The 16954-nt window shown below is 41.8% G+C and overlaps 1 protein-coding gene across 1 annotated transcript; it reads left to right on the forward strand.

Annotated features, from left to right (window-relative positions):
- Positions 1-149: 149 nt before the first annotated feature.
- Positions 150-16778, forward strand: ipo9 (importin 9). Its single transcript, XM_086087932.1, has 24 exons — positions 150-497; positions 2181-2242; positions 2361-2447; positions 2525-2726; positions 4306-4394; positions 4483-4569; positions 4663-4782; positions 5428-5528; positions 6752-6810; positions 6885-7036; positions 7102-7200; positions 7280-7386; positions 8730-8869; positions 8955-9117; positions 10393-10619; positions 11362-11510; positions 11608-11736; positions 11806-12081; positions 12824-12990; positions 13947-14080; positions 14192-14311; positions 14389-14502; positions 14574-14650; positions 15309-16778. The coding sequence occupies exons 1-24, from the start codon at positions 347-349 to the stop codon at positions 15417-15419; spliced, it is 3123 nt and encodes a 1040-aa protein (XP_085944058.1). The 5' UTR covers positions 150-346; the 3' UTR covers positions 15420-16778.
- Positions 16779-16954: the final 176 nt, after the last annotated feature.

Consider the following 16954-nt stretch of genomic DNA (forward strand, 5'->3'; position numbering starts at 1 on the left):
TGCCTAGCGTCATATATACATATTTTTTTGTAATATGTATGTGCTTGTTCGTGAGTCGTAAGGTTCAACAATGTACTGTATATAGTTCACCCCAACTCGTGGCCGATAGATGGCAATAATGCGCACTAAAAGCCGATTGTCAATTGTCGAAACAGTAGAAGAATAAGAAAAAGTCCCCACCTCCGGCTTTTCCATGCATTGGCGCGCTTAGCGTTTCGTGGCCGAGGTTCGCTGCTCCTCCTCGGGCAGCTGCTGGTGGACCGACTCGCTTCAGTGGTTGTTGTTGGTAGGAGTAACAGTAGCAGATGTGGAAAGGGGAATAACAACGCTACACTACATAGCAGGCATGAGCGCTGTTCGGTCGGGTTCGGTGGCCGGCCCGGTCCAGCAGGGGCTAAAAGAGGCTCTCATGGAGACCCTGACGGCCATCCTGTCTCCGGTTCAAGAGGTGCGCGCTGCCGCCGAGGAGCAGATTAAAGTGCTAGAAGTGACAGAAGGTGAGTCGTGGCCGATCGGAAAGAGATCGTTATAGTACCGGGCGGGCCCCCCGGTGCTGTCGTTGGGTTAACGGCGTTGGGAGCGGGGAAGAGGGGAGAAGAGGGAGACACCACGCGCCATGCGGACAAGCTGCCTGCCTATTCGGCTAACATTAGCCGAGACTAGCCTAGTCTCTGTTGGCTAACACGGAAGCTACAAGTTAAACATGCTAACTCTGCTTTTAGCTGCTCTAATGGCAGCAACATTCCCTTTTAGCTCATTGGCTAATTTGTTCGTCTTAATTAGCAACAGGTCCTGAGATGTCAAAGGAAAGTGGAGTGAATTGGGGGAGTAAGATCCTAACTAGTTTAATGGGGCATTCCTTTTAATGGCGCGGTTGCCATGGTAACCACTCACTGTCACTCATCAATGACAGTTTCCCCTCGAAAGAGTATGCATTGGGTTCGTACTCGGGGAAAAGTTACTTCTAATGGACCTTTATGCTATGACGTCAGACGTACTTCCGGGTGGCAAGTGCTCAAGCAATCTCAGATGGCACTACTAGTAAACAATCACTTACATCTCATTTGACCAAGGCAGAGTGGTTGAGAAAACTGGGCTCGTATCTCAAAACCCCAAACTTGGGTCACTCGTAAGTCAACGTACCATTGTATTTTTACAGCGTATTTCTAGCTGTGGTGCAAATGGCCCATCATCTCCTCATCAATACTGTGATTACAACATCAACCTAATGTATCTCATGTATGAGGACGGCGATGGACGCTACTCTGTGCCAAAACAGCAACCTCAACAAAACAATTGTCACTTGAAATGGGTGGTTAAAGTAACAAGGGCTCACAGCATTTCACATGTGTCCATTGTCTGTGACTTTCGCTTTAGTTGGTACAGCAATTGAAGTGGACCCTCTAGGCGGGCCCCCCATTTGTCAGCAAGAACATTGTCCACCCCAGCCTCATTCCACTTTGGGATGAAAGCCGCCGTTTTGATCCAGGACTCTCACAATGTCAAAAGCAGTGTACTTGTGTCACTATACAGCACAGCCTCACCCATTATCACTAACTCTTGCTAGGGCAATGCACAATTCTATTTAACAAACCAAAAGCTTTTATGATCAAATTAGAGTGACTAATAAGGACATAGCAACTGAGCACATTATCATTAAAAGGGACATAGTAACTGCATACGACTAGACAACATCATCATAATAACACAATGACCCAACCCAAAACACAAGTCACCGCTTTTTTATTTATGCATCGACAGTTACAACTTGTGCAAGATAAATTACGCTTAAAGAATGTGTATATTTAAACCTGTTTAGTCATATTTTGATTTGCTATGTTATTTATCTTTAAAAAAATGACATTATCTTATTTTTCCATATTTTAATGTAGTTAAAATCTAAAACCATTTATAAATAAGTACTGGTATATAAAATCCAAACAAGATACAATTTTAGAAATTTTTGTTTGTAGCATTATTAAAATTTTCTGAAAATTTATGAATATTGTTATAATTTGAATATGTTTTATGTGTAAGGTGATGCTGAATACAATACAACAAATAATGGTTCATAAATAAATATAGAAAGTAGTAGAAAAATTATCAACCAGACCCAGAAATGGCAGCAATTACAGAATGTCTTTCTAATTTGTCTTTTTTTCCATCCCTTCTACTTACAGAGTTTGGTGTCCACCTGGCAGAACTCACAGTCGACCCTCAAGGAGCGCTTGCTATCCGCCAGGTGAGTTGGTGTGAAGATTGACATGCGTTTTAGATCCAAAAGTCTTTCTATTATGAATCGGCAGTATTTCAGCCGCATCTTGGCTCCTGACCATACAACCTTTCTCACCCCTCCGCAGTTAGCGTCAGTCATCCTGAAGCAGTATGTTGAAACTCACTGGTGTTCCCACTCGGAGAAGTTCCGCCCCCCCGAAACCACCGACCAGGTATCAACCAGATCTCCGTTTAACACCAGTACCGGCCAACAACCCGCTCTTAAGTTTTTGTCCGTTTCCCTCTCCAGGCCAAAGCCGCCATCAGGAGCTTGCTGCCCAGCGGCCTGCGCGAATCTATCAGCAAAGTACGCTCCAGCGTGGCCTACGCCGTGTCCGCCATCGCCCACTGGGACTGGCCCGAGGCCTGGCCGCAGCTCTTCACCCTGCTGATGGAAATGTTGGTCAGTGGAGACGTCAGCGCCGTGCACGGCGCCATGCGGGTCCTTACAGGTACACTCACAAGGGTGATCGCCTGTTAATCACAGCACTGACAGAGAGAGAGAAAGAGTGAGAGACCTATAGAAAACTTGTAACTTAACAGGGCATGTATTTGGTCTGTGGGAGATTACATTATAGCATTAATAATGTAATGAAAATGATTCAACAATGTCGTGTGTGTTGTTAGACATTTCGAAAGCCTATTAACTCATTCACTCCCAGCCATTTTCACTGAAGCAACCCCCTTCGCTCCCGGCTGTTTTACAGGATTTTGACTGATTTTGCAAGGCCCACAGAATATTGTGTTCTATTGCTATAAAAACATGGAACCTACCAAAAGAAAGATTAGAGTTTCTTCTTTCATCGGAAAAAAAAGAAGTATTATTTCTATCTGTTTCTGTTTTGCAGCAATTAGCATTAGAATATAGCTAAGTTTCATCATTATTCACAGAAATGTGGGTAAATTAGCTTTTTTCAACATGGCCCTGGTTGATCTCTTTTGCTCTGCTGCTACCTGCTGGCCGTTTTTGTATTAGCTACCATTTCCTCAACCGTTCTCTGCAGTTGAGAGGCTGCATCAAAGCCTTCTGTATGCTCTAGTATAAAAAAACATATAAATACGTCTTTGGGACACTTAAACATTTTAAATGAATGTTGTTTGTATTTATACATTTTTGGGAGCAAATGAGTTAATGATAAATATATAGAAGATGGAAATCTTCATGTTTTAATACATTTTGCAAAAACATTAATGATGAATGTATCAAAAAAATAATGTAAAAAATATTTGTAATGTTGTAAAATCCAAATCAGAAGAAAAATTGTAAAAATATTAATAGCATTTTTAGACATTTGTATCAGATGTTTTGTTTATGCATTAATGGCTCATCGAAATTTGTATTTTTTTAAACTAAAATATATCAATATAAAACATTAATTTTTATAAATATTTTTGAGAATTCTCTTATTTTTCGTGAGTTCTGAATTCATGTAACTTTTCAAAATATCTGAATATTTGCTATCAATACTTTTTTTTTTACGCCTATTAATGTATTTTTAGTTGCATGGGAAGTGCTAAATATAGTCTACTGTAATACAATGTGATGCAATCTTGTAGTTGAGGAACATGGTTAGTGAAGAAGACCCTCATCTCATGTGCCAAGGACCCTTTTTAGGTAACTTAAATTTAAATTGGACACACTGCAGAGCAATACAATCATGTGATTTCTCCCAGCCAATCAGAAAAAAGTTGCTAGTAGTGATATTTTCATTTATAATTTAAAAATACATTAAAATAGTCAAATTAAATTGTCAAAATAAATAATATTCAATTATACCTGAATAGCAGGGATGGGCAATGCCTATTTATTGATTGATTGATTGATTTAAAAACAAACTAAATTTCATAGCAATTTCAATATATTTTTTTCCAATTATAAAAACAAACAACCCTTTTTTTTGTGGAAAACGCATATTGGAGGTTCATTAGCATTTTTGGGGGTATACAGAAAAATAGTTTGTTGCACGTGACCCTAGTACGCGTAAGCAGTTCAGAAAATGGATGAGTATTTGTATTGTTGTACGTCTCCAGAATTCACTCGGGAAGTGTCGGACACACAAATGCCGCTCGTGGCTCCCGTCATTTTACCTGAGATGTACAAGATCTTCACCATGGCTGAGGTAACCACACTCTTTGTTTTTCTACCCCATCAAATATAACAGGCTTTGTTTTTGTACGAATTGATCTCGGTATTTCTCACTGTTGCAGGTGTACAGCATTCGTACCCGTTCCAGAGCTGTGGAGATCTTCACCACCTGTGCCAACCTCATTTGCGCTATTGAAGAGCTTGAAAAGGTAAAGTCACACTCCGGATTTAAAATAATTCACACTATTATCTAGAAAGTAATTCAATTTCCTAACTGCATTTATTCCCTGTGTGCTGTTTAGGGTGCAGCCAAAGCCTTGATCTTCCCTGTCGTGCAGCAGTTTACAGAAGCATTTGTGCAGGCCCTGCAGATGCCAGACGGACCCTCGTCCGACAGCGGCCTGAAGATGGAAGTCCTCAAGGTGAAAATAAAAACAGGGGGTGCTTACAAATACTGTAATTAACTAGGCAATGCAGTGGCATTAAGAATATGACCTGTTTGGTGGTCGAAATTAGCATTTTGTGCACGTCATACAGTATCTATACTGTGGCCACATTTGGAAAAAAGTTCCCCAAGTCTGGATATTGGTCAGTGATCGTTGCCTCGCACAAATTCAGCCTGCGTGATCGCCGCCGTACACTGTAAAAAAAAAAGAAGAAGAAGAAAATGACTATTTACTAAAATTAGTAAAGTAATTTCACTCAGAAATTTTAAGTAAAATTTACAAGGGGAGTTTTGAGTACATTTTCCCCATTTATAAAAGTTACTCGAGCGTTGAGGAACGAACTCATGACCTTCAGCTTGGGAGCCAGTCACTCTACCGCCTGAGCCCTTGAGTAGCTTAAAAAAAATATATATATATATATATAAATATAAACTGGTCAAATGTACTCAAAACCCTACTTAGAATTTCTCAGTGTAAAAACGTTACTAGGTTTTTCAAGTAAATATTACACTTTTTTTTCTTTCTTTTTTACAGTGTAGTAAGGCAACCCTTCATAAACCGTTGGACCCCCCCGGTGACTGTTGATATGCAAACTATAAACTTGACATCTTCTCCTTGCAGGCAATAACGGCATTGGTTCAGAACTTCCCCAAGCCCATGGTGTCGTCCATGCAGCAGATTCTGCCCATCGTTTGGAACACACTCACTGAAAGTGCGGCTTTATATCCTTTTTGGGAACAAATCTGTATACAATCAAAAAATATGTGGCTGAATGGGTTGCTTGTTAAGTGGGGGGAAAAAAGGCAATAAACACATTCAGTGGACAGATCAGCCATCTCACTAGATTATTTCAAAGCTACTTTTCCACAAAGCCATTTTGGGTGGGTCGTGGACAGTTGGTAAAAATTTAACAATTTAACACCTCTGTTTTGCAGTTCAGAGGTCTCAGGGCATGAATTTCAGCTTGATCTCTACTGTTTGGAGTGTTTACATTCTAAGAACGTGCTTGTTCGGTTAGCTAGCCTGCAGAACTAATCAGGACAAGCTCTGTAGACGATGGATTGATTGGAGCACTGATCTATATATATATGACTGGATAGCCGATAGGCCAAGAGTTTTGAAGCCGCGAGGCTGCCATATTGCTCCACCGAAGAAAAATTTCTCTGCATACGATCCTATACATTTACAGTATCGAAATTGGAGAACATTTGAGACAGTACTTAGTAGAAACGGCATGATTTATGATGTTTTGTTAAACATAAACAAGAGGACTTCAGACATTTTACAACTTGCCTTAAATACATTATATACTTAATGACGTTTACAGGAGGAAACTTGTATTTTTTATTTATTAAAGCATTATAACAAAATATGCCAAATCTAATATTGGGGTCTAGGGAACTGAATGATATAAGAAAAAGGGGGTCTTCAAAGCAGCACATACTGTCCACTTGTTAATTATTATTTTTTACTTGTTAAAAAATAGTGACCCCCCCCCCCCGGCCCTATACTAACTACCTACGAGCTAGTACATGTGTAATCTGTATGTATACCGTATAGTTTATACAGTAGTCTGCTCGCGAGATGGGAGGAGCAAGATGGCCGCCCTGTTGCTTCAACAGCTTGCACAGGCGTGTACGGGCTACCGGCTATCCTGCCATATATTCAGATCAGTGGTTGCAAGCCTATGGTTTTGTCATTATTTTTCCTCCTTGCCATCACTGGTGCCCTTTTGGCGATGTAACAAAAAAAACTAAAAAAGACAACGTAAAGGAGATTATCGTTTTGTAGACCATTTCTATGAAACGCCAAACTGGATGTATAATTTTTTCATCTGCTCTCATGGAAGAGAATCACAGCTGTCGAGCAGAGGGGGTAGCTGTGCTTGAATAAGGCCTTTGAATAGTTGAATGAAAAGTTGAAATCCTTTGACTGACATGCTCACTTATGTCAGAACGGAAGTCAACTACACAGAGGAAGTGGACGATCCTGTCGACTCAGATGGTGAGAATGTATCAATGGAGCATCATTTATCTACAGGAGCGTCTTCTCATCGGCCATTTTGCTGACTGTCGCAGGCGAAGTGTTGGGCTTTGAGAATCTGGTCTTCAGCATCTTTGATTTCGTGCACACGCTGATGGAGAAGAACAAGTTCAAGAGTACGGTGAAAAAGGCCCTGCCCGAGCTCATCTATTACATCATCCTCTACATGCAAATGACGGAGGACCAGGTGAGATGCGACGTGCGGAGTGGCGTCGTCGCCACGCTGTACTAACCGGCTTCGCCTTCACGCAGATCAAAGTGTGGTCATCCAACCCTCACCAGTTTGTGGAGGATGAGGACGATGACACCCTCTCCTACACTGTCAGGATCTCTGCTCAGGACCTGCTGCTGGTGCGACGAAGCCCCCGCTCTTCATAAATGATGGGGAGCTGTGTGTTTTCTTTTGGTAAACTCAAACCCTCGTATGCAGGCGGTTGCTGCGGAATTCCAGAATGAGAGTGCCGCGGCGTTGGCGGCGGCGGCCACCAGACACCTTCAGGAGGCGGAGCAGGCCAAAAACAGTGGCAATGAGCATTGGTCAGCCTCTTGTTTTTGTTCATTAACTGGGATTAGCATCGTGGTGATGTTTTTCATTTATCATCTTGGACTTTTTGGTTACCGTGTCTGCCTCGCATTTCTGGGATTCTGGATTTGAATTGGTGTTGTTTTATCCGCCGTTTTTAAATTTAGTCTCAGTTTTAGTCCAGTTTCAATCATACTTGTTAGTTTTTTATCATTGTTATTCAACCTCATCCCGTTGATTATGTTGAACATTTTGTATCTAAAACTATTTCACATAAAATGTTTTCTCATCTTTTTGATGAAAAACAACTTCACACAATTGCAGTATATCAACAAGTGGCTACTATGGCTCCATGCAACGAGCTTGTAAGTTTGCCAGCATTAGTTAGCGGTCGGAATAACATTATTGTTGCAACGTTATAGCCGTTAGATTAAAGTTACGTTATCACTATAATTTACTTTTTCTTTTTTTTTTCACTGTGAATCTACCTCCTGTCTGTCCCATGTGTTTGTGCATGTTGCACTTGTTAGCTGCAGACTTGAAAGGGGGTGTGTCACATGACAGTGTCACAGTGACAGATGAGCAGAGACAAGATTTTACAAAATCATATAATTTTCGTCGAATTTTTGTTCAGGAATTAAAATGTCCATAAATTTTAGTCCAGTTTTTATTAAGTGAAGTACATTTTCGTCTCGTCTTCATTAGTCGACAAAAATACATACTGGTTTTAGTCTAGTCTAGTTTTAGTCCGGTGAAAAATGTGCGTTGGTGAAATTATTTTTGTTTAGTTTCCGTTGACGAAATTAACACTAATTTGAATCTCAGCTCTGTTCTGTTAATTTAAAGGGGATGTCAACCCCCCCAAAAAATTATTTTAAATATGTTCTATGCAGCCGCACTCGTCTAAATGCGGCATTTTGGTTAATATTGTGTTAGTGAGTAAAGCAGCAAAATTCAGCAGTTTTTATCAATATCAGAAGGCTGACAGTTCGCCACTTGCTGTCAAGGGAAAATGACATCCCGGTTGCTCAGGTCTCTGGTAACAACCAATCACAGCTCAGCTTCAGAAAACAGGTGAGCTGTGATTGGTCGTTGCCTGAGACCTGAGCAACTGTGATGTCATCTTCAGTCGACGGCAAGTGGCAAAATGGCCGCCACCTGAGATGGATAAAAATGGCTGGATTTTGCTTCATAACTCACATTCCGTAACATATTATTGTCAGCAAATGTTTAAGTTTGACTTCCCCTTTAAGACTAAGTTGTTTAATAGGAGTGAGTGTGAAGATTTGCTCCTTAACGGATAAGGATGTTAAATACAGACTTGCAATTTCTGATTGCTAGTGTTTGTCTCTACCAGGTGGAAGATCCACGAGGCCTGCATGTTGGCACTCGGCTCAGTTAAAAGCATCATCACTGAGAACGTGAAAAACGGTCGCATCCAGTTTGACATGCACGGCTTCTTAGCTAGTGTCGTCTTGGCTGACCTCAACTTGGCAGGTGAGTTTGAAAACAAATGCCCAACTGTCTTAAACCACCAATTTTTGTGTTGGAAAAAAACATCATCCCGTTCTCCCTCGCCCAGCGGTGTCGCCATTCCTCCTCGGCCGTGCTCTGTGGGCGGCCAGTCGCTTCACCGCCGCTATGTCGCCTGAGCTCATCCAGCAGTTCCTGCAGGCCACAGTGAGCGGTCTCCACGACAGCCAGCCGCCATCTGTGCGTGTGTCTTCGGTCAGGGCCATATGGGGGTGAGTGTAGTGAAATGGTCTTGACTTTGCACAAGCACCAATATTGTCAACCCTAATATGTTCTATGCACCCCCACTAGTCAACAAACGGTATTCGGATTAATATTGTGTTTGTGGAATATGAGTTAAAATGGAAGTTAACTTTAAACATTTCGTGACAATAATATGTTATAGGTGACCTCACAAGTCTAAACATGACATTCTGATTAATATTACATTTTTGGAACATGAGTTAAGCAGCCAAATCCAGCCGTTTTTATCCATCTCAGGTGGCGGCCATTTTGCCACTTGCTGTTGACTGAAGATAACATCAATGCTGCTCAGGCAACAACCAATCAGAGCTCACCTTTTTTCTGAAGCCGTGCTGTGATTGGTTATTACCTAAGACCTGAGCAACTGTGATGTCATCTTCAGTCGACAGCAAGTGGCAAAATGGCCGCCGCCTGAGATTCATAAAAACGGCTGGATTTTGCTCCTTAAAGCAACACTAAGGAACTTTCAGTTTACGTTGATTATGGCGCCGCCATATGGACAAAGTCGGTAACGTTATGCCAGAAGAAAGATCATGTTTCTCATGAGGACAAGCGCATTGCGTAATTTTTTTAGCTCACAACATTCAAATTGACTTCCGTCTTTGTAACGAATGGGTAAAGGGGGAAGTGACGCATGCCATAAAGCAGTCTGCACATTTGTAGTTTTTTGTGTGACAATGTTCCTACTATCCTCCTCAATGTTGTTTAGTGCCAGTAAAAATGGCAAAGGTACCATTCAACTAGATTTAAGTCGATGTTTCATCAGAAGAGTTATGAAAATATTTTATTAAGGTTGAAAAGTTCCTTAGTGCTACTTTAACTCATATTCCACTAACGCAATATTAACCAAAATACCATATTTCGACTAGTAGGGCTGCATAGAACATATTATTGTCTCAAAAAAAATTTCGGTTAACATTTTTATCCATTTCAGCGAGCAGCCATTTTGCCATATGCTGTCGATTAACAATGGCATCTCAGGGCTCAGGTAACAACCAATCATGGCTCACCGCTTTTCTAAGTTTTGTCATGTGACATTCACAAGCTGAGACGTGATTGGTTGTTTCCCGTGGAGCAACAGTGATGTCATTTTTAGTTGACAGCAAGGATCAAAATGGCCGCCCCTGAGATGGATTTCGCTGCCTAATTTACATTAGCCTCCTAAAGGCATATGCATATACGCAGAAACAAAAACAAAAAAAACTACAGTGACATATGAGTAACGTGCATTACTTCTACTCCAGGTATTGTGACCAGCTGAAGCTATCTGAGAACACACACATCTTGCAGCCGTACCTGCCCAGCATCCTGGAGGGGCTGGTCCAACTGGCAACGCAGTTCAACTCCGAGGTACTGGCGCTGGTCATGGAGACGCTGTGCATCGTGTGCACCTTCGACCCGGCCTTCACTACCAGCGCCGAGAACAAGATCTGCCCCCTCACTATCGCCGTGTTCCTCAAATACAGCAACGGTAAGACCCGATAGATCGTTAACTCTTTTACTGCCACACGTTATCCAAAAAACAACCCCGACAGGGCCAGCCAATTTCGAGCATTTTAACTCATCTTTCGAGGCAAACAGAATATTGTGTGCTTTCACTACATAAACATGGGGTGTACAACATGAAAAAGCGCGTTCTATTCTTTCATTAGAGAAAAAACTATGTTTCTACCTTACTCGGTTCTTTAGTAATCACCATTTGAAAATAGGTAATTTGAGTGACATTGAGCGAAAATTTAAAACATAAGGAGAAAACAAGCTTTTTGTCAAGATATATTTTCTGCACAACAGTGACTTTGACACAAACAAATTTTTTTGTTGTGACGCTTTGTGAATTACATTTAATGTGACAAAGGCTTTGATCACTCACGTCATCCTTGAAAATGTTCTATTTCATCAGATTTGTCATGTTACAGTGTAATTCCATACTACCAGGAGCCCATTGAAAATAGATACAATGCTGTCATCTGCTGGCCATAGTTAGTGGGTGTTGTTGGATTTTTCCAGCCCATTCACAAAGCAGTGCTGCACAAGATGTTGCACTACCCATTGAGAAAGAAAAAAAACCCGTAGTTAACGTCAATAAACGTTCTTGGCGGCATTCATTTGGATTTTAGTATACGTCATTAAACGTTTTTGGCGGTAAAAGAGTTAAGTTGAAAACGGATGTACACCAACACGTGTACATAGTATGTCTTCCTGGTTCTCCTCAGACCCGGTGGTGGCATCCCTGGCCCAGGGCATCTTCAAGGAACTGTCCCAGATCGAAGGCTGTCAGGGACCCATGCAGATACGCCTCATCCCCACGCTAGTCAGCATCATGCAGGCCCCCGCTGACAAAATCCCAACTGGACTCTGTGCTGTAAGTTAGCATAAAGTGCCACAATGACAGCTCTACTGTAATCCTTCTAGTTTTGTTTCAAACTCTTCTTTGACTTATATTGCGATGTACGTTACAGACCGCCATTGACACGCTGACCACGGTTGTGCGCAACACCAAGCCGCCTCTTTCCGACATGCTGGTGTGCCAGGCATTCCCTGTGATGGCACAGTGCACCTTACGCACCGACGACAATACTGTCATGCAGGTAAACGACGCAGCGTTTCAAACTGGCAAGTTATCAGAACCGAGCAAAGTGTCTTCTTTCCTTCTGCAGAACGGCGGCGAGTGTTTGCGGGCGTACGTCTCGGTCGCCTTGGAGCAGATCGCGCAGTGGCGCGATGACCAGGGCAACAGCGGCGTGTGGTACGTCATGCAGGTGGTCAACCTGCTGCTGGACCCCAGGACCTCGGAGTTCACGGCCATATTTGTCGGAAGGCTAGTGTCGACGCTCATCTCTCGGGCCGGCACACAGCTCGGCGAGCAGCTGGACCAAATTCTACGAGCCATCCTGAGCAAGATGCAACAAGCGGAGACTCTGAGTGTCATGCAAGTAAGCGAAGAAAGCTGTTTTGAAGCATAATGTAGTTGGTGGGGGGGGGGGGGGGGGGGGAAATTCACCTCAGTATTGCAAATTAAAAGGTTGCATTATAGTATTTTTAAAAGCTGAGGATTTCACCAGCAGAGGGTGAAATGTTTCACTGGCTAGTAATAGGGCAGCTTGGTGGACGAGTGGTTAGCATGTATTTTCTCCGGGTTCTCAGGTTTCCTCCCACATTTCAAAAACACGCATGTTAGGTGAATTAAAGACTAAATTGTCCATGTGAAATTAATTGTTGGTTGTCTTTATGTGCCCCGTGATTGGCTGATGAGGAATTGAGGCGTTATGAACATTTCACAGTGTATTGCCACCCTCTATTGGTGGAAAGATGGTACTGCAGTGCAACCAGACAGTCAGTTTAGAACGACCCATGGAAGAATCGAAATCGCAATATTAAACGAATGAACGATATGTATATTGGGGAAAAACAAAATAGTAATATCATAGAATCACAATTTCATTTGAATTGGAAACCCCAAAAAAATCTTGAAAATAATGGAATTGGTATAAAGCCATCTTGTCAAAGTCTTATGTGTATCTTTTAAGTGCTAAATTAAAATACAGTTTGAGCATGTTTATATTTGTTAAGACAACTTTGACATGTCATAAAAGTTGAAATTGTATCCAGGAAGTAAGTTGAACCAATGAAATGATTTATGTTTTCTGCTTGGTCTTCCTCTCGCTCTCTCTGCAGTCTCTTATTATGGTGTTTGCCCACCTGGTCCACTCCCAGCTGGAGCCGCTCTTAGACTTCCTCTGCAGCTTGCCCGGCCCCACTGGCAAACCTGCCCTGGAGTTTGTCATGACCGAGTGGATGAGCAGGCAGCACCTCTTCTATGGACAGTACGAGGGTAAAGTCAGGTCAGGACCACTTTTACAACACACCGTGCAACCTCCAAAGTCAATCCACTTTGGAGGTTTCATCAACCTTTTATCTGGGAAGAAAAAAAAAAAAAAAATATATATATATATATGTACTCGGGCACGACCGATTAATCGGCCGATTCTTGCCATTCAAACATCGTCCACAACAATCGGCTAATTATTTGCCCCTTAATATGTACTCTGAATGTACTATTTTGCTTGTGTAGCATTAGCAACTTGCAAGTGTGTAGCATATGTTATTCTGGTTATTCTGTTGTCCCTAAGCGTCCTTTAAACTGTTTAATGACACCCCAGTCGGAGTTACCTGTAAAACTAAACACACGACAATAAGAATTACATACACTGAATCTTTAAATGCAAAACATGCTTAGTTTTTCAAACTCGGCTAGCCTAGCGCTTATGCTAAAAGCAAAGGGAGGATCCAATTCAAATGCTAACAAGAAGTTAGCATTGACTTCGGGAGTGTTTTTCCTTCAGATAACGAATATTCACACACAAATGCTGTGGGAACACATACCCACAGGTGAGATAACACTACGCAAAGACACAAATTCTCCCCAATGTGTGAAAAACTAGTTATTTTAATAGAATTCAATTGCAACTTTCTTCTGCACTCACTTTAAGTGTGTACAGCATGGATGCACAGCACCACACTGCCCCCAAGAGGCCAAAATGCACAGAAACAGTCAGTATTTGTTCTTACTGTTTTTTCAGTTGCTATTATTTTAATTTTTTCTATTCTTATTTCACTTTCTTATTGTTTTGTTTTGTCATTGTCCGCTGAAGTTATATTGAAATAATAATTTTTGTATTAAATATATATATTTTTAAATAACCAGCAGATTAATAGGTAATCGGTATGGGCCACAAAAATGCATATCGGTCGGGCCTTATTATATACTGTATTTAAGTTGTTTGTGTGTTTTCTGCAGCACTGTGGCTCTTTGTAAACTACTGCAGCACAGCCTCAACACAGACGACAAGCGTCTCCAGGACATCATGGTGAAGGGCGAAGAGATATTCAATACCGTGGAAGGAATCCGCACCCGCTCCAAGGCAGCCAAGAGTAAGATGCTGAGCAATGTTTGCTTTTCTTCTGCATAATGCATTCGATTGAATTTGAAGGGCAGCTTGTGCTTGGTGAATTGCTTTGAATGCTATCCTGCCTCCCTGGCAGATCCGGAGCGCTGGACCAACATTCCGTTGCTGGTAAAAATCTTCAAACTGATCATCAACGAGCTGTCGACGGTCGTGGAGGCAAACGCCAGCCGGGCCAACCCAGCCGACTGGAGCCAAGGTGACCAACGAGACTTGCGGACGCTTTTAAAAGAACGTTCAGTCCAGCCTTCGTCACCACTTTGTGTTTGGTCTTAGATTCCAGCAGCATGTGTGAGGAGGACGAGGAAGAAGGTGACGAGGAGGATGATGATGATGAAGAAGGGCTGGCAGGGCAGTTGATATCAGACCTCATTGCCTCGAACAAATATGGTACTCGCACACGTATTTCCTTTATGCTGACTCCGCATAAAGTGTCCTCACAGTTTGCCATTTTCTTCCAGATGATGACTATTATGACGACGATGACGACGATGATCCCGATGCTTTAAACGATCCTTTAGATCAAATTGACCTACAGGTACAGCCATGAGCATTAAAGCTGGGTTTTTTTCTCCCACTTAACAAAAATATGCATGTTAGGTTCAGCAAAGACTTTAAAAGTGTGCGTAAGTGTGACCAGTCATTTGTCGATATGTGCCCTGTGACTGGCTGGCGACCATTCCAGGGTGCACCCTGCCTCTTTGCAAAAGTAAGATGGCTTGCATGGGAAAGTTGCCCCTTGCCATCATGGCCGCCACTTAGGCACGGCGGTTAGCCGGACTGCTACATCACGCTAGCTTATCACTGTGATTCTTTCGCATTATGCTACTGATTGAACGGCAATACAATCAGACCAATCAGAGGCCACTATTTTGGGGTCATGAACTCTAGCATAGCCGTTGTTGGTATGCTAAGAGTTTATGGCGATCCTGTGGATTCCAGGCCAAAGTAATGAGTGATTGTTGTGTTGTATTTTTGGATAATCATTGACTTCTTTGTAGAGTACCTTTTCCAAAATGTGATTTTTGAACAATTCACCATGTTTATTTCATGAAAATAATACTGATGAAAGGGGCAGAAATGTGACCTATTGAAGCATTCTTGCTCATATCTCTGAATCTCCCCGAGCGGGTTCCGACTCATTTTGTCATGGCGGGTGACATTTGACGTTTTTTGCATCCTGTTTTTCCACTTAGGCATACCTGACCGACTTCCTGACCCAGTTTGCCCAGCAGCCGTGCTACAGCATGTTCTCAGGCCACCTCAACAACAACGAGAGACAAACACTGCAGTCTATCGGCCTCTAGCCCCTGCTGATCCCTTCCCTTCTTTTTTTTCCCCTCCTTCCCTTTCCCGTGTCGCCTGATCACCGACGCTCACGATCATCGATCGCCCGGGAAGAAGAATGACAAATCTGTGCTGATGGCAGAGGGAAGAGATGGAATGCACTTACCTCCGACGTCGTGGTTCTCCACGTTTGTAAAGGACTTTGCCCCGGGGACGCTTTAGAGACTGAACGGGAGGCTTGAATTGGGAGGTCAAGGCTTTCACAGTGGGCCAGGTGAACTGTGACTTATGAACTGTTTTCCAAATCCTGTTTATGAAGCTGCCTGTTTTTATGTGTGCAAGAAATATGCAGATGGCAATCGCTTCGACTCGACACAAGAAGAAAAATATCTTCCTGTTCTTTATAATTATTGGAGGCCTTATTCTCCCAGAAAATAGTGACTGTTTCTGCAATGTAATGCTCTTAGTCCACTCATTGTCTCAGCATTACTGTTTGTTTTTTTATTGTCACCGTTACCATGGTGATTCTCTGCCTTTTCATTTCCTCGTGGCCAGAGAGATAAATGCACATGAGATATTTCTAAATAATATTCTGAACAGACCGCTTTTTCCAGGTTTATATTTGACTTTCAGAGGCTTAAGAATGTGCTAGGGCTTTTGTTTGTGTTTCACACTGTGGCACTCAAATGCATTTTCAGAAAGAGGCAGATGACAAAAAGTACCTGGTTGTTTAATGTCACATATGTGTGAGCAGGCACTACAGAGACACATCTATTTGTATACAAGCCATTAAAAAGTCAATTTCCCCAAAAAAAGTAGTATGCGCCCTTTTAATTGTATCACCTGGGAAGATGTATTGTAGTCAAGTGACCCACATGGCTTTTTGTATCACTATATTCAATTTCAGTGGTGGGCTGTGCATTTGGGAACCTGTGCCTTGAAATTTCATTTTTAAGTATGCCAGAGGCCAAACCGTTTTCTGCTTTTGCTCTATCAGTCATTGTGGTTGTAAAAAAAATCAATATATTAATGTGCAGAGTTACAGATGTATTTTGCTTGTCAAATTTGGCCGTAGCAGTTTTGGTCTGAGCAACCAATCCGTTAATGGAAAAATGTTGACGCTATTATGGGCCAGCAACAAGTGTGAGGCAAATTTAAAAAAAAAATTGTTTAAGAGTCCCAATAGTAATATAGTTTAAACTACATTGGCCGCAGAACTGAATGATTTGGATTTATGGCACGTTGTCTTGAAAAGGTTGAAATCTGATTAACTGGAAGCGCTGCTGCCAAGATAAATGCAACGCAATGAAGAGAATAAGCAGTTGAAAATAAATGTATATAATTTCATGGAACAAATGTAATTTTTATTGTAAACATTCGACAACATTTGTATTTATTGACGTTTTAAAGAAAAAAAACAAAATGTCCTTAAGAACAATAAAATATAGAACATTTGACGACACCGGTATTTTGTCGCTACATTCAAGTTCAACGAGCTTGCATTCTGTAGTGAATATTACTGAATAATAATAATTCCGACACTTTCTGGTGAGCA

Source organism: Leptonotus elevatus, chromosome 10 (genome assembly GCF_054856555.1).
Source record: "Leptonotus elevatus isolate MCC_2025b chromosome 10, RoL_Lele_1.0, whole genome shotgun sequence".
Classification (NCBI taxonomy): Eukaryota; Metazoa; Chordata; class Actinopteri; order Syngnathiformes; family Syngnathidae; genus Leptonotus; species Leptonotus elevatus.

What these genes read in the sequence shown, in the direction of transcription:
- ipo9 (XM_086087932.1), top strand. Translation starts at nt 347, where the DNA reads ATGAGCGCTGTTCGGTCGGGTTCGGTGGCCGGCCCGGTCCAGCAGGGG. An exon ending in AGATCTTCACCATGGCTGAG is followed by an intron (nt 4,395 to 4,482) that starts GTAACCACACTC and finishes TCACTGTTGCAG; the next exon opens with GTGTACAGCATTCGTACCCG. An exon ending in ACGACAATACTGTCATGCAG is followed by an intron (nt 11,737 to 11,805) that starts GTAAACGACGCA and finishes TTCCTTCTGCAG; the next exon opens with AACGGCGGCGAGTGTTTGCG.